Genomic DNA, 23113 nt, shown 5'->3' with positions numbered 1-23113 from the left:
AAGTGTGATTTTAAAAAAAAAAATGCTAAAAACAACCCAGGTCATTGACATTATGTTCTGTAGCAGTCTGATTTTGATACAATTAAACTTCTCCCATGGTAAATCTTTTTTTTTAAAGGTAGTTGAGCTTGGGCTGATAACATGTGATACAAAAGAGAATCATCTGACCTAAACTCAAAATTACTCACTATAAGTAGATGACTGGTTAACTGCAGCTGAATCGAGTCTCATTAAATCAGCAGGCCTCTGCTCATTTTCTCTCTTCTCATGAATATTTACTGTTTTTCAGACACTCTGGGTGCTCCAGACACAGTCTCTTGTTTTTGAAGCACATTGTATCATCTCTCATTTTCCTTTTGTCTGGTTTTCCTGTCAGATCTCCCTTAATTCAGATTTTCTCTGCTGTTTCTTTTTTTGGGGGGCTTTTGTTTTTGCTCTGCCAAATGTTTTCGTGTCAGAACAGAGGTGTCTGCCTCAAAACATCCAAGAGAGTCTGCCTGATGCAAAAAGGGATGGTTGTTTTTTGGAGGTTCGGCACCCCGCATAGCCAGAGTTATCTGCTTTGGTTCATTGTCTGTCTCAAAAGGCACTTTGAAAAGTTTTATAGCCGTAGGATAGCTTGGATACCCGTCTCACTTATCCAACTTCAGAGTGACAAGGCAGTTCAGGGGGAAATCTTTAAAACTTAACACTGCTATCTGTAATGGAAATCTGATTACCTGTAAATCCCTCCTGTGCAGCCTTCTTTTTAAAAAATATTTTTTATGGAAGGCATCCATCTGACTGATGAGCTTACACCGCCTCCCTTACGCAGCGCTGTACTCCCGACCTCAATTAACTTACTTGGTAAAGAGAGAGGAGAGGGGGATTTCAAGAGGGAGAGTGAGAGGGAGAAGAAGAGGTAGAGACAGAAATGGCAAAAGGGAGGGACGGCAACGTGCCAAGCATAGGATAGTGAGCAGTGAGCAGTGCATGCTTCTAGTGGCTGCTATAGCCTTTCAGGGAAGTAATTGTGCAATTAAAGCAAAACTGTCAAATGGCCAGACTTTCATCTCCTCCGATGGGAAATCTTCACCTGATTCGGCCCGATGGAAGCTCAGCTTTTGAAGAATGGGACGTATCAGAAATTCAGGAAAAAGCAATCAGTGCTCCATTACTGTGAACAATCACAGAGGTCGTGATGCACTCTTTTCAGGAAGTTGGCATTTGTTGCTTTGTGTCCAGATAGACAGAACTTTGTCAGCAGTTTCCCTTTTGGTCTGCATCTAGTTGTCCAGCCTAGTGCCTGAATGTCAGAATATTAGAGAGCAAGAAGTTTGTTTCATACAATTTGCAAACTAGTTTGCAATACATATCATGCTCAGCACTCCATCAATTCATATTATATGTCAACACACAGGCAAGATTGCAGTAAAATATATGGTATACTGTACATTGTCTAAAGTCACAGTAAAAGTCACACATCCTATAAATCTAACACTAAGCCAGACTAATAAAAATACTAAATGGATGGTTATATTTGGCTCAACAATCATGTAAAAGTACATTGTTTTCAGGGGAATTCAGTTAGATAGTACAAGATGTTCCACATTTGCATGCCTTCGCCAATCAACACATCAGCTCTTGCGAGGATGTTGCTGAGGGCTGGGATAATTTCTGAATCCTGCCTGTAGGGAAATGGGAGCCGCTCCAAGTGTTTCTGCTGGAAGGAATTATTGTAGAGTATTATCTGGATTTTGCCGCACAGAGAAACACTGATGCAGCAGTGTTTTTTAGCCCACAGCATTATAACACTGTTTGGCAGCTCCAGAGGAGAGACACAAAGTTGTTTTAATCTTTTTTTCAAATCCCAACTCTGGGACATCTCCCTCATCTGTGCAGTATTGTTGAATCTCGGTGTCTGTATGCGTTTCCCTCTTGCTAACACAACTACTTCACTGGCAGTCTCCACCCCTCTGTCTAAAGCCCTGTGTAACCTGCCTCTCTCTTGCAGCACCTCTCTATCTCCAATGGCAACATCCAAGTGGACGCGTCCTTCATGCAGACCCTGTGGAACGTCCAGCCAACCTGCTCTTCAGGCAACAAGGCTGTAGGCAAGTTCTCCTCCGTACTCTTTTTTTCAAGGACTTTTTAAATACAGTTGTATCTAATGGTTTTCTGGATGTATGGCTATACCTATACACAATAACAAATTACCTCCCTTAATTAAGGCTGATAACTCAAAGTGGGGCATTTGCAAAAAAAAAAAACTAAAGATCAAAAAACTCTTATAGAAGCCACAGAACAGCTCCTGCCAAACATTTTTGATGTTGTGATCTTTGAATTCATGGTTTCATATTAGCTTTTTTTTAAACAAATATTAAATCATAGCTTCAAGATTGAAGATGAATATTGAATGATGAAAACTCCAGTCTTACTCTTGATTTTGTCTTATTAGGGTATTTGACTGGTGGTCATGTGATGCGTCTTTGTCATGGGCATGATGAGAACTTGACCATCCCTGGGGCAGACAAGAGCGAGGAGGAGCAGAGGTTAGTACTGTGGAATTTCAGCTCATTTTTAGTTCAGTTCCAAGTTTTCCTGTGATCAAAGAGTCACTTCTTCAAATGGCTGAAATATTTAAGTAGTTTTGTGTAAGATGAGGATAAAAAGTAAATCTGCTTTGTGGCCTATCAAACAGGACTTGCAGCTCCTGTATATGTAAAGTTCACTACAACTCTGTAAAGTGAAGTATTGGCGTTATTGGCAAATTCATTTCAGATCCTTTAATATCCATTTAAAAATATGTGTCATTTTTTTGTGTGAATTTTAGGCAAGAATTTCATGTAGTAATGAGACAGCTGACCTTTCAATCATTAGTCAATTTTCCATGATCAATACATGTAAATAACTTCAGTATAACTGTTCTTGAATTCAAAAAAGGTGCTTTTGTAAGAAACATCGTCTCATGGAATAATTTGTCATCAAAATACAGTACTGGCCGAATATAAGATGATATTTTATTCTGGAAATTACATTTGAAAAAGTGGAGATCGTCTTATAATCAGTCTAATCTTATATTTGAGCGAATACGGTACTTGAGCAGTGAGATTTTATCATGATCATTGGTATTCCCTGTGCCACTACTGCAGCAGAAACTCTTCAAGTTATTTTATTCACACTGTGACTTGAAAGTCTCAGAAATTAAAGGTGCCCCCCACTTCTGTCTTTGTGCTCTCAGGATAGTCAACTATGAGGCGTGTAAGGGATCGTCAAAGGCCCGCTCACTGTGGAGACTGGAGCCTCTCAGGATCAGGTGAGATCAGACATGAATACATACACATTCATAGTGATAAAAATAAGTTTTGTAAAGTAAATAATCAAAAACCCTAGTTGTCTTTCAGAAATACACAGATGAGTTGTCTTATTTGAGTGGGATTTCTTCATAAAGAATAAAAAGAATTGGTGCTTTATCTCACAGCTACTGTACTGTAGGTTACTGTACACTTCACCTCTCTCTACACCGAGCTGTCGCTACTAATTAGTAGGCAGAATCCTCCAGAAGGTGAGGTTCTGTTTACCATCCCTTTCAATTTCTCTACTTCTCTTTCTCTATCACGCTTCCTCTTCTTCCTCCTTTCTTTCTTTAACTGGCTACCCACGCAATTTCCCCTCAGTCACGTCGTCTGGCAGCTCTCACTGGGACTGCCTGTCAGAGTCTGTACACTTTGAAATGGTGCAGGTGCATCTATTAAGGCCCATGGTATCCTTTTCGGCTTAGAAGGCATTTTGAACAGGAGTTGAACTGCGTCATCCATACTGAAAAAGTTAAGCTTCATCGACAGTTAAAAAAGTTAAAACTTCATTGATTTCTCAGTTGACATTCTCCATAGGTATATTTTTTAGGTGAATTAACCTGCAGTACAGAGTGATAGAGTATGGTCTATGTAACCTCAAGTAAAAAAGAGAAATATAAATCAGTTGCATCTTGTTTCATTAATTCATGAACTCAGCAATCATGATTGGGGAAGGTCAACAGTCTAGATAGCATGGAGAGCAGTTTGGTGAACTAGCTAACATGTAATAATAAACAAATACCTAGATTATTTGGATCCAGAATAGCCTCCAGAATAGGGCTGGGTAATATCAAACAAATTTCTCAATAAATATGATAGCTATGCTTTGATACCACTGCTGAAACAATACTGTTTTGATACATTACTTTGAGAATTATAAACTTGAGATAACTTACCCTGTTACCCCTGTACTCTGAGAATATGAGTGAGGTGCCTCACTATGGGGAACCAAACTCATTTTACTTATTAGAACATTGCCTTAATACAATAGTTAAAACTGTCAAAGTGTTTATTTCAATCAGGAACTACTGGAGCAAAGAATAAGTAAACAAGGCTAAAAATCTAACCAGCCATTCAATGCCAGCTTTTCATTTTTGACAGTTTTAATGCTCAGTGCTATGAACACATCTCAGTCAATAACAAACACAAGTCTACAGCCACACTAATGGCTCTGTGAGCTGTACTTGGGTACAGAACTACTTTGAGCTAAATGCTAACATGAGCATGCTGCCTGCCTACAATGACAATGCTAACATGGTTAAGTTTTGCAGGCCTAATGTGCTCCAAGTTCACCGTTTTAGTTTAGTGTTTGAACATGCTGACATTTGCTAATTAGCACTAATCACAAAGTCATCAATGTTGCAGGTATTGTAATTAACTGGACAAATTGAAATTTTGACCTGAAGAAGGGTCACCAAAGTTAACTACATTTCATCCCGAGGGGGACGTAAATGTCTTTACCAAATTTCATGGCAAGCCATCGGATGGTTGTTGAGACATTTCACTCAAAGCTGCAAATGTCAATCTCATGGTGGCAGTAAAGGAAACATCAGAGAATCATCAAAGTCATTAGGATTCTTGCTTTGGGCACCAGTTCATCCAGCAGTTGTTGAGTTGGACTGACCGATCAACAGACCGACATTGCCATCCCTAGAGCCATGCCCCTAGAACTAAAACTGCTGACTGTTTTCCAGAAAATAACTGTATATTGTCAAAAATTTCCAGACAGCTGTATTAGAAAAGTCTGGAAAACTCTGATATTACTGTCAATTAATAAAAATAAAGATATAAGCAGCCAAGTAAAGTTTTAAGTGTTTAAGAATTATCAGTGTTGCAAAGTTTGTGACACCAGTTCTCTGTGTTTAGCTGGAGCGGTAGCCACATTCGTTGGGGCCAGGCCTTCCGACTACGACACCTCTCTACTGGCCATTACCTGGCCCTGACTGAGGACCGTGGACTGGTCCTGCAGGACAGGGAGAAGTCCGACACCATGGCCACTTCCTTCTGCTTCAGGCCTTCCAAGGTCAGTGCTCCTTAGTTCTCCTATAATCCCTACTTTTACAACTAGGTGTGATAAACCCTTTGAGCAAGGCAATTAGACCATTTTAAACCTGCCCTGGGTGCCAATGTAAATAAATGTTCTAAGTCAACTTATCTCATGAAAAGAGGAGTCAAAATATCTTCCCTTGACGATTTCATCAGAGACTCTTGAGACGGATCTGTAAGCTCTTAATGAGCTCATGCCTCGCCACAATAAATTGACCTTTTCATGGCTGCTGAGTAGACAGCACAGCACTGTAAATGATGGAGTAAACATTCATGTTGTCCACTGGCCTAATCGAGGTCATTTACAATTAGGAGGTCAAGAGAGATTTACTATCATCACTACAGTTTTTTAGGATTCTTCATGATGCATTGGTGGATATACTGTATAAGTAAGTTAATGAGATTTATAGGATATCTACTTCATATTCTTTTACTCGCCTCTCCTCAATTACCCATCCTTTTTATCCCACACTCTCTCTGTTTTGAACTCTCTGAGGGCTGTGTAGCTCTTCTGTTTTAATAGCATGTATTCTAAAAATAAAGTCTTGCTGCTAAAAATAACCTTGAGAAAGGACCACATGGCGTACTTGAAATTCAAATTGAAAATAGGTATTTTGATGAAGCTCAGATATGTTGTGGGTACTTTTAATTTGTGCAGTTTAGATACAGAAGGTGGTCAGATTGTTTTTGATCGTGTTTCATGTCTTTTTGATTCCCAACCCTCTTTGAATGCAAAATACTACTGTTATTTCCCATTTTAGCTGTTAAAGTTACTCTTTTCTTGAATCTATCTTCTATCAAAATTAGACCCGGATAGGTCCTAATACAATAAGCTAAAGCAGTGGCTCTAAAACTTTTTCACATCAAGGACCCCTAAACTGTCACAAATTAGATCACGGACCCCCATCTGATAAGATTTTTGCGTTTGAAACCCATGACCAAAATAGTCATACATTCTGCCATTGTGTTACTTATGGATGGAATTATAGTGAAATAAATTAATTCCCCTTTATGCTGGGGACCCCCTGGAACCCCCTCAAGGTGGGGGTCCCCAGGCCCCACTTTGGGAACCACTAAGCTAAAGCTTTTATGCATAATAGTGATAACTATTCATCTGTAGGGCTCTAGTTTTTTTTGTGGAAGTATTTATAGTATGACTGAGATTCTTCAGACATCAATATTTATAGCAGATTTCCTGAATTCACTGTCTGTTGAGTAAGTAATCCTACATTATTATCCTGTGCTGAACCAGCTACAGCCACATAAACAGCACAATACCTTGAGACACCTCCACAGAGTACTATTGTGTCTCTGCAGATATTATTTTATCTACAATAGGTACAGTAAGAAATCCTCCTGAGTCCTGTTCACTTCTGAGGGTTTATTTTCACATCCAATCCCACTCCTGACAAATGTGATTGCCCTCCCAGTAATCACTACCCTGCAGGATCCACAGACTGCATAGGATTACTGAGGACACACACTTCTTTGGAAAAATAAATATTCTTCATTTTGTCTGTATTTCTTAACCGCTCCCTTCCACCACTTGTCCACACCACCCAGTGCCAGTTGGTTCCTGTTTCTAGAAAGGTCAATGTCTTGCCATTTTGAACATTGACATTAATATGTTCCCCGCTACTTGCTGTCAACTGCAATAAGTTGCATCACTCCATCTCTCCTGAGCCAGAAATGTAGCAGAGCTAATGAGGCTAGCAGCAACCTCCCAGCAGGCCAATGACTGTACTCTCCTCAACCTGCCTCTCTGATTACCATCTAATCACAATGCATCTTCATTTGTCATATTTCCATGCCTGTGTGTGTGTGTGTGTGTGTGTGTGTGTGTGTGTGTGTGTGTGTGTATGTCCTTCTCAATGGGAAAACAACAGGAAAAGGGCGACATGGGCCCAAAAAGGGACATCGAAGGCATGGGGACGCCAGAGATCAAGTATGGAGACTCTGTCTGCTTCATCATGCATGTGGCGACAGGACTGTGGCTGTCTTACCAAGCACCTGATGCCAAATCGTCTCGCCTAGGACCCCTGAAAAGACGGGTAAATGGAATAAAACTTTTCTTCAAGAATTTTACTGAATTATTCCAGAACTTACATTTTACTGAAATCATTCCAGGATTTGCATTTACTTTATCATTCCGGAATTTAAAGATTACTTTATTTTGGAACGTACATTTTACATTATCAATCCGAAACCTACATGTTACGGAATCATTCTGGAGCATACATTTTACTGGATAATTCCGGAACTTACCATTACTTTAACATTGCGGAATTTAAGATTAGTTTATCATTCCGCAACATACTTTCTTACGATTACTATTTAATTCCAGAATTCATATTCTATGGATTCATTCCGCAAATTGCAATTAAAAATTGACAAAAGATTTTTTTTTACTGCATGTAATAAAATATATTGATATTGAAAAAATAGATTAATTAGACATAATAGGTGGAACTGCCTTTTGTATAATTATGACTCAATCATTGCACTGCTGCATAGTGTTACAAATACAGTAACTATATACTATCCAGCATCCTACTGTCTTACTGTAAGATCCTGAATGCCTGCCATAGCTTGTCTCTAACACCTTGTAGCCCATGTGTACAGTAGCAAATCACACCCAGTCAAACAACTGGGTTATATGGCTATTTAAAAACCTATCTCACCCATGCAAATGTTTATTTTCACTCTACTCTAAATCTTCATGTACTCTGGATACTGACACAACCCCATTCACCCCTCTCAGATGCTCACCTGACAGGCACCCATGAGGCAACAACTCATTTAAATGCGATAATGGGCCATGTGGAAGGTGACAGTTAGTTTTGGGTGAGACAGGTGGGATTATTGTGACATGAGGAGCGCTCCTCATCACTGGGCATGCCTCCAGGGACATCAAACCTCATTTTATGCCGGCGCCAGGCAGTCTCTGCAGCCTTGTCAGCTTGCCAATGCACATGACATATAGGGGGTGATGGTCAGTTTACACTTAAACCCACCCCCCTCTTCCTGATTATCCTGTTTGATTACAGTGAATCAGGTTTCACTGAGCCTTGGTGGTGGAGACCCACTAGCAACTGGAGACTCCTCACACTCAGAAGTTCCATACTTAAATGGCTTTTCTTATAGCTTGTTTCTTGTATAATATCTGCTAAAACATTAGACTTTATAATCAGAGAGCATTGTTGAAACCAGGCTGTTGTTTCTATGTTTTTCTTTTTATTAAATGTAACATAGAAACAACATAAAAACACACTTTATCATCTACCTATTTGTAACATAAATATCTCAGATATTATATAGATCAAATTTCATGAGTCAGACTGGATCAAAGGGCGTGTATTGATGCCTATTGTTGCTATATACATTTGATTGTATAGTAAAATGTGCGTTTCTGTTTCCTACCCTAGGCTTGCCTGCATTCTGAGGGCCACATGGATGACGGGCTGATCCTCCAGCGCTGTCAGCATGAGGAGTCTCGGGCCGCCCGCATCATCCGCAACACCACGTTTCTGTTCACCAACTTCATCAAGTAATGACAGGGACAAGTGTCTTGTCTGTCACACTCCTACAACATGACAAAACAACTGCACAATGGGGAATTCTCACTGGGTCTGTTTCAAGTTTTAGAGCTTGATTATCTTTTTTTTTCTTTCTCTTGTCTTTCTTGGCCTCCCCTTTCTTTCCCTCCAGGGCTTTGGACAGCACAGCAGAGGGGGATTCCATGGCGGTTGGTGGGTATGTTGAAGAGGTGCTGCAGACGCTAAACGACCTGATTGAATACTTCAAGCAGCCCGACTCAGAGCTGGAGCATGAGGAGAAACAGTGTCTCCTCCGTTCTCTCATCAAACGTCAGGACCTCTTCAAAGATGAGGTAAGAATGGACAAAGTGATGTCGATTTTGAAGTTGGGATACGTGTGGATATAACTCTGCATTTTATTTATTTATATAACAATTTAAGATAACAGTCAGGATGATTCATAGTAAACAGAAGCCTCTATAACTTTTATTTGGAATTATTTTGATAGAAAATGTCACTATGCTTCTTTAATTATATAAATGAACTGACATAATTCACATGATAAAGGTCTTGGCTCCCTGCATGTGCAAAAGAATTTGTCCCTTAGTTAAAGAGTCTTTATCTGTCAGTCTTAGGATCATGGTCAGTCCAAAGTTAATATACTGTAAGTAATGTAAATTCCATCAAAAATAAACTGAGAACAATGTCAGAGAACAAAGTTTTTAAACTTTACCACTTTCAGCAGACTCAACTGAAAAACCCAACTATTTTTTACATGTTGTTGCAAAAGGGAATAAACTTCTATTCTAATGAGATGAGTCATAAATTATTCATGGTAATAATTTTGTCTTTTTCTCAGGGCATGCTTACCCTTCTGTCCAAATGCATTGACCGGATGAACCTGTACAACAGCGCTGCCCACTTTGCAGAGATGGCTGGAGAGGAGGCGGGCGCGGCGTGGAAGGACATTCTTAACCTCCTCTATGAACTCTTGGGTAAGTGGGCCTGAGCGATGGATCACATGAAATATCCATATCTTCTGTCAGCGCTGTCAGCTGCTGACCCTGGGTAGACATGCAATATTAATCTTCCCCTTGTGTCTTCATCCTCCTCCCCTCCCATTATTTTTCACACTTTTTATCTTGCTTGTTTTCCTCTCCTCCTTCCTTCTTATCTCCTCCATAACCTCCCTCCGCTCTACTCTTCTTGCCTCTGTGCCACATCTGGAGATCACAGCTGGTAACAGCCTTTACATGACATTCATTTGTAATTATCTGTAACGAGAGAGAGTAGAGAGAAACAAAGACAAAATTCCTCTTGTATGCTTCTTTCGCAATCTGTCCTGCCTTCCATTTAGGTCACATTCTTCTCTGAGAGCAGTGTGGACACATTACAAAGTATTCAGCTGCATATTTGTAGAAATGACAGCATCATTAACTAAATGCCAGCCATCACAGGTGCTGCCATTATCCTGTTCTCCCAGGGCCTTTATTGAATCATGAATTCTAAAGCTGCAACCCTGAAAAGTTTTATTTTGGACAGCTTTTTCTTGGGTAGTTTGTTTTGCTGTCATTGGAGCTTTCCCATCAACAGCTTCCCCTTCGTCTCACCTTGACTGCCCTTATATTCATCATCAGCTACCCAGCATGTACTTGCACATGTACACACATTACACACACACACACACACGCCTAAAACCCACAAACACACTCCTCTGAGTATACTCCAGTCTTCCCAGCAAGGGGTCACCCCCAAGGATGCAAAGGCGGTCTGGTGAAGTGGATTTTGTATGATGCATTGTGCAGCGGTCTTGTTAGGCCTGACCTTCTCTCCTCTCCTTTCTATTGTAACTCTGCTGGTCTATTATAAAGAAAAACACATAGTCATTGGTGTAAGTTAATTGTCCGGGTGGTCAAACTTACCTGATAAATGATGAGGACATGGACATCAAATTCATCCTTTGTGATAAATCATTCATTTTGGTTCTTCAGGGCCAAATGTACCGGTTTCCAAACCACTGTAAATAAATAAATAAATGAGTGTTCAATTGAACGAGTTAGACAATAAACCTGGTTACTTCAGCTATTTAAAATTTTGGGATTTTGTTGTGCTTTTAAATTTTGAATTTGCATGCCATTGAATAATTTAGGAGCATTTTCCACAAGCCTATAACTACAGTATATTATTATGTAGATATACATATAATACATTGGAACACAAGCATAATCCATAGCAAGAGTTAAGGTTCAAGGTTTCAATTGCTACATTTGTCGATCAGCAGAATAGCAAGAAAACAAGCACCCACTTGTAAAAACATTGCTCCACAGTGTTACTGTACAGTCAAAAACTCCACAGGATACCTTTTAACAAAAATCATACGGCATTACAACTGTGAAGATAATACTTTAATAATACACATAATATAATTTGCAATTGATTAAAATGATTTATCCATTTTGCGCAAAAGGCTTCAAGTAAGTCAAGTCTTATCAAGTTTTTGAGCAATTCAAATATTTGACCCTGTAAAGTACTGTGGTACCTATACCTACCTTTTTTGAGATGCCATAGTGCATTGTGAAGGTTTATAGTAACTCTTGATGGTGTATTATGTTTTTGTGTATTGTGTAGGTATCTGTAATGCATTTCAGACATCACTAAACCTCATGAAAATGTTGCCAGTATTATTATTACTAAAAGCTCAGTCTTTCCTACTACAAATAATAGTAGTTACCCTCTATAGTGTATGCCAAGTATCATTCAGATATCATTGACTGTCTGTGCAGCTTCAGATTCTCCTCTCTCTATCTGACTTTGAATTTCACATTCACATCATTAATGGTAAACATCCCTGCCTTTGCCTTGTGGTGTGGCTCTATCCATGTGTTTGTATTGAACGATAGCTTTCCTGGAAAGTCAGAATTAAAGGAGATTAGACACCCAGCCGTATTCCTTTAGTACAAAGTGCTGTTAAGTAGTTTCACAGGCATTATCAATCTAATGTCCCTGAACCCTAATGGTGAAAAATGAGACAGTAAAATAATGAGACTTCGTAATGTCACCACTGTGACCGAGAAAGGGCACAAGGGAAGGCACCTGAACTTTTTATAAAGCACAGAGCTCCTGACTTCACAGTGGCTTTGCAATCTTATCCCTATCAGAAAGGCTTAATGATAGTAAGTGACAGGTGGTTCCACAGATTTAATGCATTTAAATAACTACCTGTGGACCAAGGGTGTCAAACAATGATTTAATGTTCATTCTAAAATGGTGTACAAGTTTGGTTTTTTTTTTGTTTTTTTTTTTGTTTTGTTGAAACTCAAACTGTCTGCAACATCCACGTATCTACCAGTCAGCTGCTTGGATCAAATTTTACATCTTCAACCGTATCATCCATGTTCTTCCTAATCGCTGTGTATATTTTTGCCCTTTGTTCAGCCTCACTGATTCGTGGGAACAGGAACAACTGCACCCAATTTTCTCGAAACCTGGACTGGTTGGTCAGCAAACTGGAAAGACTGGAATCGTCATCAGGTATAATAGAAAACTTGGAAAAAGAAAAAGTGCTCCACTGGTGCAAAAATGTGGTCTATTTGATATACATTTGTTCTGATAATGACAAATATGTTGTTGTAGGAATCCTGGAAGTTCTCCACTGTATCTTGGTTGAAAGCCCAGAGGCTCTGAACATCATCCAGAAAGGGCACATTAAGTCCATCATCTCTCTGCTCTACAAGCATGGACGCAACCACAAGGTGTGTGCAGGAAATACAGTAGGACGTAATGTTAGCAAAGTGTGTTTTGGGCTGAATGGTTGTGACTTTGACTCCATTTTTATTTTTATTTCTTTACTATTTTAACATGCATGTTAACAACTGTAGGATGTTTACATGTGTTTGCTTGTAACCATGTATTGTTTACATTTAGTATGCTAACATGCCAAGTAGGTTATAGCAGGCTGAAATTTAATATGTTAGCATGATGTGTTGGCATGAATCTGAGTAGTGCAATGTAAAATGACAGGAATAGTTCTTCTGTTAGAAAGTGAAGTGAAGTGTTGGACAAGTTCAAATTTGTACATGTTGGTAGCATTAGATGAAACCTCAGGGTGTTAAACACCAAAGTCATTAGGAATAATGTTTGTGCCATTTTCACTCTGGAACAAAGTTTCCTCTGAAGAGTCACACTGCTAGCGACAACACTGATTACTTGGCGAAGAAAGAGGTCAACTTCAACTTGTTGAACTTCAAGTTTTGCCTTAAATCAAGAGAAGTAGCACAAAGCTGTAAAATACAAATATCATGTACAAAGCTTCCTGTGGCAATGGTGATTTCAGCAATACTCTTTACATGCAAATGTGTTCCAAGAAATGCAGCCAATTACTTCAGGTTTCTGCTGAATTCTAACCCAATTTGAGTGGAGTTTTTTTTTTTTTTTTTTTTATTCTCTTTTTAGTTTATTATAAATTCAAGTGCATTCTCAGTGGACAAAACAGAATTAGAGTGTAAAGCCCACAGTAGCAGGCTTTATCCTTTATCTGAGCTGCCAAATCCTTTCTCCTCCCGCTCTGCTGGGTGACAACAACCAAACTAAACCCAGTACAAGGACTTTTGGCCTGAGAAACGATTTATTTGTCAGGTCATGAAACCTCAATCAATGTCGAACAAAAGTCAAACCAACGAGTCAGAAGTGAAGAAACAATATATGTAAATTTTGTCATGGCTGTAATCAAGGACTCATATCAAATGACTTTCTTCCCAGCTATGTGTTTTACATGCAGTGTTAAAATGTTACAGTATTATTCACTCTGTAAATTGTACCATGAAAGGGCATCCTTGTAAACAATAGCTGTTGATCATGAGTGACAGGTAGAAGTCTGTGGCCCTGTTGACTTGGGGGGTCTTTTATATCTATGGATGGTACATGCGTTGGAACTTGCAGAGAATCCGACTGAGCAGCGGTTAATTTAACTGAGAAATACAGTGTGGAATTTCACATTAATGTGTGTGAATACACTTGTATCTGTGCAACACATTAATCAAACAAAAGTGTAACATAGTCTTTTTTTTTTCTCTATCAGATTCTGGATGTCCTGTGTTCCCTCTGTGTTTGTAATGGGGTGGCAGTGAGAGCCAATCAGAATCTGATCTGTGACAATCTGCTTCCCAGAAGGGACCTGCTGCTTCAGACTCGACTGGTCAATGATGTTCAGAGGTAATGAAGTAAAATGCATTCACATTACACATCAACTCTGAAACATTTGTTTCTTCAAACTTAAACTTATTTGAGTCCATCATGTTGGATGTATTTTATACAACATGATCAAGATATCAAGATGTGCACTAGTACAAACATCACCTCCTGATCCCAAAATATTCCCACAGCACCTTGTTGATGTTTTGACTCAAAGCTTGCAGCTGTCTCAAGTAGATCTGCAACTAACAATTATTTTCATTGTTGATTAATTTGCTGATTATTTTATTGATTAATTAATATTTTTTATCTATAATATGTCAGGAAATTGTAAAAAATTATAATTAATAATAATATTGATGGGTTATTATAATTACCCATAATGATTTCCCAGAGCACAAAGTTGCCTCTTGAAATTACTTATTTTTATCAAACCATCAAACCAAAACCAAAGACATTCAGTTTGCTAATATATATAACAAAAAAAGCAGCAAATTGTGTCACATTTGACAAGCTAGAACTTGAGAATGTTCAGCATTTTTACTTCAGAAATGACCAAAACCATCAATCTAACAAATTATTTGCAGGTGAATTTTCTGTTGATCGACTAATTGATTTATTGTTTCATTTCCTGTGTCAAGTTTTGAAACACTGAGCTCAGAATGAGTTAGGAGTACATTTTGGGCTTTGGTGTCACTATTTGTAAATATACAAATGTATTTGAATAAATTACCGTAAACTATAATAATATACCTCAGACCAAACAAGCTTCTTCTTCCTATGTTTTCACATTTAGCATGAGGCCGAACATCTTCCTGGGTGTGGCTGAAGGATCAGCTCAGTACAAGAAGTGGTATTTTGAGCTGGTGATAGACCAAGTGGACCACTTTGTAAATGGGGAGCCGACCCACTTGAGGGTAGGCTGGGCCAACACTAAAGGCTATGCTCCGTACCCCGGTGGAGGAGAGGGATGGGGAGGCAACGGTGTCGGGGATGACTTGTACTCCTACAGCTTTGATGGACTTCACCTCTGGTCAGGTAGGCAACCTAGCTAAAGTTTTCACTACTGGCTGCTCAAATATGGGGCTTACCATGACTGTGCACTTATAGTACAGAGGTAAGAAAATACAGAGGGGTCCCTCTGTTTGTTTTGTACTTGAGCAAGGTATGCAAGGAATGAGTAGATCTTTATCATTACGGCATTAATCATTTAAAACCATGAGCTAGTAAAGCAGCTATTTGTAAAATACTCAACTTTGTAACTTTTTTGAAGTTTCCTGTGTGTCAAATTAACAACTAAACAGTAAAGTAAATAATAAGTAAAAGTATGTTCTGTTCCTTTGAGTCAGATCTATTGGAAAAAATCTTAGAATACTAATAAGTAGGTGCAAAATAAGGATCATTGCAGTGAAGTCAGTTCTGACGTACACTATTTATTGACTTGGAAAGACTTTGCACTGATAGAAGTAAGTGTAAATGAGGAAGGAGCCTGCTGATTTTCCAAGTAGTGAAGAGCAAGGTCACAGAACTCAGTGATATCAAAATTCACCCTCCAACTTCCACCTGATACACCTCTCAAGTTTTTTCCACCCTCCCCTCTGTTAATTCCACTGTGGAAAGCTTCTCACCTCCTTTATGGGCTTTGATGCACCACTTGAGGTATGTTGTCTCACAACTTAGCAGCACATAGTAAAACCTGTAGCTGATGGCCAACTGATTGTTTTGATATGCAAGGTATGCCCTACGCCTGTATAACAAGAAATATCTAGTCAGTACTTTTGTATTCATGTAGCAAAATGTTGGCTTGGTGTATTAGGCCTTTAAGTCCTTCAAATGCCCCCTGTTGTCTGCTCTCGCCCTAAAAGCATAGCACCTGTTTCACCTCTCTTCCTTTCCAAACCTACTAAAAGGCCCATCACCTCCTTTCATCAATTCCATGTCATCCCTTTTAAAGCACTCATCACCCATCTCTCCACCTCTCTGCTCCCCTCTCTTCTCCTCACCCATCATCATGCCCTATATTCGCAATGACTTTGCAACTGTAACATCCATCCATTCTCCCTCTCTGTCTCTGCCCAATGTTGTCTAGGCCGAATCCCCAGGGCCGTGGCCTCTATTAACCAGCACCTGCTGAACTCAGAGGATGTGGTCAGCTGCTGTCTGGATTTGGGCGCTCCTAGTATGTCCTTCAGGATCAACGGCCAGCCTGTCCAGGGCATGTTCGAGGACTTCAACACCGACGGGTTCTTCTTCCCTGTTGTCAGCTTCTCTGCAGGTGTCAAGTAAGGCTCTGCATTTTTAATTGGAAAATTAGATGAAGAGGCATTCTCGGTGGAATTGCTTGTTTTTCTGGCTGGGTTGTTTTTATACTTGAGATGCAATTACATCTTGTCAGCCCCCATAGCGTTAGATATAAAGCAGTGATAGAGTGTTTAATTAAAGGTTACTGAGCTGACCTCAAGTTAGTGATCATCATGGAACAAAAAACTTCCCACAGAAAAAGAAAAAACTCAATACTTTAAGAGGAAAACTAATATTTTTCCTTAAAATCCTCTTAAAACTTAAATTATTTAAATGCTGTGTGTTAGAAAGTACAAAATGATTTTGTGGCAGAAAGAATAATGTCAGCATACTGTAAGAGGGTGGATAAACTGCTGGGTGGCTTTACTGTCCTCTGCAGCCCTGGTATTATGTAACCACAGAGGTGTTGAGTGCTGTTTGCTGACATTGTGTTTGGATAGACAATTTCAGGTTTCAAAATGTGTTGAAAAAAGTAAGTGAAAATAAACTCTTAAAATACCCATAGTGAAGTAAAGAGTCATAATATTATTGCTTAACGTCATGCAATGTTTATGTGACTTCTCATCTCAGGGTGCGTTTCCTGTTGGGCGGACGCCACGGAGATTTCAAATTCCTGCCACCCGCTGGTTACTCTCCATGCTATGAGGCACTGTTACCTAAAGAGAAGATGCATGTGGAGCCTGTGAAGGATTACAAGAGGGACCATGATGGGGTCCGCGACCTGCTGGGAACCACCCAGTTCCTCTCTCAGGCCTCCTTCATCCCCACTCCTGTTGACACCAGCCAGGTGAAAAGACTGTTATCAGTTTAATGCAGAGCTGGATAAACTCAGTCAGTCAGTGAGATTTAAGCATTAAGTTCAGGATACAACTAAGAAAACTGGATACAGTTAACAGAAGAGCAAATGGAGGTATGAATGAAAATTATGTGTCATAAAAATAAAACAAAATGAAACACTTGTAATAAATCAGGCAAACACAGATACATTAATACAATAAGACTTAACAATATTTTAGTTGTAAAGGCTTTCACTAAAAGTGTTTCACTTTTGTATCAAATGTTTACTTAGATTAAGAACATTATTTTCACCATTTCAATTTTTAAGAAAAGCCACTTCCTAAAATTAGACTCTACATAAAATTTAAATTTGAAATAAAATTCACAACCTGGAGAAATTTTAAAAAAGGGTTATACAATACGAGGTGTAAAATATTTTTTCTTCTGACATTAAATTAAAAAATGTTGAAACATGTATCTACCTGCTGCAAACACTGATGTTGTTCAGTGTTTCCATAATATTGCTGCTCTGCTCCTCCTCTAAGGAATGTCTTCAATTAAAATAAATCTTTTTTATTTTTTAAGCCATCAAGAGGTTTCAGGGAACATCTCTCATTTGAGACAAATTCCATTTATGTTACAGACCTGTTACATAATATTCAGTACTGCAGTGGCCCTGAAGCACCAATGCAAAATGAGTGCAGACTTGCTTCATCCATGTAACAAAGCCAAAATAATGTGCAACTTTCTACAATCTCCAGGAATCTAACAATTGCACAGTCAGGAGAAAAGCTGAGCACAGTTTTAATTCTGTTGGCCCATTGGCATCTTTTTATCGTCCAACTTTACCATCTGTTCTCCTTCTCACTGCAGATTGTTCTTCCCCCTCACCTGGACAACGTCCGGGACAAGCTGGCAGAAAACATCCATGAACTGTGGGGGATGAACAAGATCGAACTGGGCTGGACCTATGGCAAGGTAAACCTGCTATTCATCATCACATTCAGCACACAAACACACCCTGGGTATATTTGTCACACACATAACAGTGTGTGACAAAGGTCAACTGTAGCTCTCCAGTAAAATGTTTGTTAATGGCCCATTAACACCAATATCATAGTCCTCTTGAACTACATGACAGCAGCTTGGGTTTGGCTCTTTCTTCAGGGGACTGATATAGTGAACTGATCTGGGACCTTTGTTGCGTGTCATTTCTCTGTCCGCTCATTTCCTGTCATCTCTCTACTGCCATCCCTTATAAATAACAAAAATATTAGAAACAAACAATTAGCAGAAAAACTAAAGTATCCTAATGAAACTATTTGTTGAGAAGTAAAGTCCAGTTTAATTTTGCTGAAAGGTGAAATTAAGTTTCCAGTTTGGACAATTTATTATGTTTTCAGGTCAGGTGAAGAAGGAAAGGAAAGAAATGAAATGAAGGACAGAAGCAGAAAAATAAGTGTGTTAAGCTTAGCAATTTTCTAAATACCTGGTTTCTTTCACAGAGAAAGTCACTTTTCACTTGAAATTTATGTCTCCATATATCCATAAGGTGCCATCTTTTCTGCTGTAAGAAGACACTATTTTGCACAGTTTACAGTGAACAAGGTACTCTTGCAGCAGATAAGAAAATGCTCCAGGTTATACAAAGGGGAGAGAAAGCTGGAGGAAATAGTAGACAGTATTTGTTCTAACTAGAGTATGTCTGGAAAAAAAAAAACAAAGAATAAAAAAACAAAGATAAGAATCCCTATTACTGTAATAAACCTTACAAAACCTACCTACCTAAACCTGCAATTGTAAATTTAAAAACACTGCAAAGGAGCAAATATATCCAGCTTCAGTGCTTTTAAGCTATAATGTCAGATAAGAAACTGCTTATTTAGCAGGTTGACACTCAGACATGTAAATAAAGGTAAAGTGGTAAACTGTAGTTAACATCCAGTACATCTAAAGGTATTTTGTTGCTTCCTGCCTCCACTGTGTCTCTCTATCTACATCCCATTGTTTTTACTGTCCATAAGGCTTCCTGTTCACTGCAAAACAGGTAGACAGTTAGAAGTCTGATCACACACACTGCCTCTTTTGAACTGTAGTGGTTATCACAGAATCATTTTCCTCTGAGGCCGTCGCTACAGCGGCTGTTTAACAAACTTAATGAGTGTCTCACCTTCCAAGAGTATGACATCCACATTAATTAAGACTGGGAGAAAGCTCCACTCAGAGGGGAACCCAGTTTTTATAGTTTATTAAGAACAACATTTAGGTTCAAACAGCTGCTTCGTATTTAATTTTGCTCTAACAAGCCTCATTGAGCTCAAAGTGACATTGCCCTGTATCCATGATTGAAGCCTCTTTGGACAAGAAGCAGTTTCTTGGCAGGCGGGATGATAGTAAAGTTGGATATGGCTTCATTATTTTGTATGTGAGTGCTTTGCCTAACTGTATACTGCTCATACCTTTTGTGTCTGGGCGCAGGAGTAAATTTCTCTGCTCACAGACAGCCGAGCCTCTTGCCGCTGTAACTCTCCTCTGAACTGATTCTGGCTTAATTACTGTTAAAATACCTACATCTGAGGCTTTAATTAGTCGGAGAGGAAAACAAATAAAAATGCATTTGCCAACGTCTGCTGCAGATAAATTTGGATGCGTTCCAGTTTTATTTTCTGAATGCTGAGACACACTGTCATATTTTCCTTTGAGGTGTTGTGCCTTTTTACATCTGTTGCTGTTATGGAAAGACAGCCTCATTAAGCAAAAGAAAGGAAGGTAGAATCCAGATTTGTTGCTGTAAGATGAAATATAATACCACCAAGCTGCTTTCTCCTCAGGTTCGTGATGACAACAAGAGGCAGCACCCTTGCCTTGTGGATTTCGCCAAGCTGCCTGAAACTGAAAGGAACTACAACCTACAGATGTCTAGTGAAACGCTTAAGTAAGGCCGGGCAGTTTGCAAAATAATCCAATTACCTATTCATGGGGTTGCAGCTGCTCTCTGCTGAATGCTGTGTGAGAGCATAAAGCAGTGCTTGTAATGACTTGCATCTCCTGAGTGAATTCCAGTATCGATTTTTAAGAAATCTTTGGTCCAAAGGTTATTTGAAACAACTACTGAGTCATCTCACTGTAAAAACATTTGGCTTGGCTCAATAAAGCCTCCTGCTGTTACAGTGAGCCTAAATCAGGTATGCAATTTGTCAATTACATGCTGTTGGGGCCCCAGCTGCCATGGATCCACACGGACAGAACTGAATATTATTCGCAGTCTAACAGCATTGATCGACTAAGATTTATCAATGTCTAATGAGCTGTGTTAAACATTTTGCAGTCTCTCAGTGGATTCTGCAGAAACATATTCATCTAACAAAGTGTAATGGGGCTTGAGTATTGACATCAGTTATGGTCTCTATCTCTCCTTCTGTTTCTCTTTTATCCTCAGAACCCTGCTGGCACTTGGATGCCATGTTGCCCAGGTTAATGTTCATGCTGAGGACGATCTGAAGAAAATCAAACTGCCCAAAGAGTAAGTTAGCAGTTTTTTCCCCTGTTATAGCCCTTTTATATTTGTTGAATGTCATGAAACAAAAATATGATGCATTTTATGTGTTACATAATACCAGCTTATTTGATTTGGTGTTTACTATTGAAATTGAAACACGATGCTCATGCTGTGTCTTTTATTTTATCATGTTTTGTCTGCAGCTACGTGATGTCTAATGGATATAAGCCTGCGCCACTGGACCTTTCTGACGTGAAACTGACTGCAGGTCAGGAGGTTCTAGTTGATAAACTGGCCGAGAACGCACACAATGTGTGGGCCAAAGACAGAATTAAACAAGGATGGACCTATGGCATCCAACAGGTAAAAATGATTTTTCTATTATTATATATATATATATATAGAGAGAGAGAGAGAGGAAGAGTGGAATTGGTAGTATACTGGTCTGCCCCTTTATTACATGCTATCATGTTTTTTGTGATGTTTATACTGCTATGATGTTGGACGTCTATTTGAAATATACTTCCTCCTCATGATGACATTAGATTGTTTCAGACAGAGGCTGAACTGAGGGGACTGCATAAAGAGCTGGTATAAGATAAATACGTTTTTTGAACTGTAAATCATGCAAAGATTCACCAGTATAGATATAGACCTGGAAATGTGCATGATACATCCCCCTTTAAGTTTTGAATTAATGGTTAATAATAAATGTTAGTCTGTATTGTACTTGGCAGAAATCCTCAACCGTATGGATGTAATTTCTTTGTTTGTGTCAGGATTTGAAGAACAGGCGTAATCCTCGCCTAGTGCCATATGCTTTGCTGGATGAGCGCACAAAGAAATCTAACAGAGACAGTCTGAGAGAGGCCATCAGAACAATGGTTGGATATGGATATGACATCGACCCCCCAGACCAGGAGAGTAAGAAAGGCTGTGTTACTGATACTGCTGTTTCAAGTCCTTATAACCCCTAGTTTCTTGGCATAATTTAAAATGTATGTGCTGTGTACAGTATGCTGAGTAGATGTTGCAACTCAGTGAAACATATCCAGTTATTTCAAAGATACAGTGTAAAAAAATGTACAAATGGTGATGTGTTAGAATAAATCAAACCCTTACAGTATATGACATGCTACTGTATTTCAGTGTCACCCACAAGTATTCATAATGAGCTGTTATGGTTAATAACATCATAATAAAACAGTTATTGGAAACTGTTTTGACCATATTCTCTATATTCCTTTGGCATTTTGACACCACATAGCATTTTAAACATTGATGGGTGCCAATATGTTAAAATCTATTCTACATCAAGATGTTTGCTGGAATATTGTATTAACTCCTTATTATAATTCACTGCATATTTTCCACAGCAGTTGCCCACACAGTCTTAACTCCTGTCAGCTGTAATCATTGGGCAGTTATTGTATAATTTGACACCGATACTGAAAATGCTACATACATATCCTATTGTTGTCTCTCGACAGCTGTTATTTAGTGTATCTGTCGAGCAAAAGCATCATTTTTTTCATGTCTCTCCCTGACCCCAGCTGTCCATGTGGTGGATGATCAGAGCATCGAGACCATCCGCTTCTTCCGTGTCGAGCAGACTTATGCTGTGAAGACGGGAAAGTGGTACTTTGAGTTTGAGGCCTTGAGTGGAGGCGATATGAGGGTTGGCTGGGCCAGACCTGGCTGCAGGCCCGATGTGGAACTGGGAACAGACAACCAGGCCTTCGTCTTTGATGGATACAGGGTAAACCAGCTTTGTCAGGCTTATTGTACTGCTCCACTTCAGCAGCAGCCATTACAGTAAAACACATTTAGTTTGTTTCTTTTCCCCATCCTTGCTAAATGATGGCTGTACCAGTGATAGAGGGGAAGATGACTGGCCTAAAAACAAGTTACTTGAAAGAATTTGAGTTTGAAAGGACACTATTATAATTTCGATATACCTGAAATTAAATTTTTATGGTTGTTGTGGTGCTAATTAGAAATCAGTACAAGATTAGGTAAATCTTAGATGTTGGTGGGGAAAATGATTCATGTATAAATACCAACGTTGTTCTATTTTTTCTTGCTTAAACAAAATTTTAGAGCTTAACCACTGCTTTGTACCATATTTTGTCAGCACGTACAATATAATTTTGATCATGCTAGCTATATCATCATGATAATATAGAGTTTGCTGCAAAAACATAGATCTTTGTCTTTTTTCATTAGGGTCGACGTATGCATGCAGGGACCCGCTACTTTGGACATCCATGGAAAAAGGGCGATGTGGTCGGTTGCATGATCAATATGGAGGACAAATCAATGATTTTCACTCTAAACGGAGAGCTCCTGATCACCAACAAGGGCTCGGAGCTTTGCTTTGCCGACTTTGAGACAGAGGACGGTGAGGGGTCCATATTCCACTGAACCTT

At 39.1% G+C, this 23113-nt stretch overlaps 1 protein-coding gene across 7 annotated transcripts in view; it reads left to right on the top strand.

Annotated features, from left to right (window-relative positions):
* The window catches only part of ryr3 (ryanodine receptor 3), a 120979-nt gene that overhangs the window by 33385 nt on the left and 64481 nt on the right, over positions 1 to 23113 (top strand). For all 7 annotated transcript variants that reach the window (XM_067571832.1, XM_067571831.1, XM_067571830.1 and 4 more), the window contains 21 exons: positions 1994 to 2093; positions 2438 to 2531; positions 3221 to 3295; positions 5202 to 5358; positions 7268 to 7432; positions 8807 to 8928; positions 9090 to 9270; positions 9777 to 9912; positions 12353 to 12448; positions 12551 to 12669; positions 13995 to 14128; positions 14904 to 15145; positions 16197 to 16389; positions 16979 to 17195; positions 18059 to 18163; positions 20017 to 20120; positions 20625 to 20708; positions 20888 to 21047; positions 21464 to 21608; positions 22238 to 22443; positions 22911 to 23085. In XM_067571832.1, coding sequence (XP_067427933.1) covers positions 1994 to 2093; positions 2438 to 2531; positions 3221 to 3295; positions 5202 to 5358; positions 7268 to 7432; positions 8807 to 8928; positions 9090 to 9270; positions 9777 to 9912; positions 12353 to 12448; positions 12551 to 12669; positions 13995 to 14128; positions 14904 to 15145; positions 16197 to 16389; positions 16979 to 17195; positions 18059 to 18163; positions 20017 to 20120; positions 20625 to 20708; positions 20888 to 21047; positions 21464 to 21608; positions 22238 to 22443; positions 22911 to 23085 — 3010 coding nt within the window. The remainder of the gene's footprint in view (positions 1 to 1993; positions 2094 to 2437; positions 2532 to 3220; positions 3296 to 5201; positions 5359 to 7267; positions 7433 to 8806; positions 8929 to 9089; positions 9271 to 9776; positions 9913 to 12352; positions 12449 to 12550; positions 12670 to 13994; positions 14129 to 14903; positions 15146 to 16196; positions 16390 to 16978; positions 17196 to 18058; positions 18164 to 20016; positions 20121 to 20624; positions 20709 to 20887; positions 21048 to 21463; positions 21609 to 22237; positions 22444 to 22910; positions 23086 to 23113) is intronic.

This window comes from Thunnus thynnus, chromosome 18 (genome assembly GCF_963924715.1).
Source record: "Thunnus thynnus chromosome 18, fThuThy2.1, whole genome shotgun sequence".
Lineage (NCBI taxonomy): Eukaryota > Metazoa > Chordata > Actinopteri > Scombriformes > Scombridae > Thunnus > Thunnus thynnus.
Note: the sequence above shows the minus strand (reverse complement) of the source record. Positions and strands in the feature narration are given on the sequence as shown.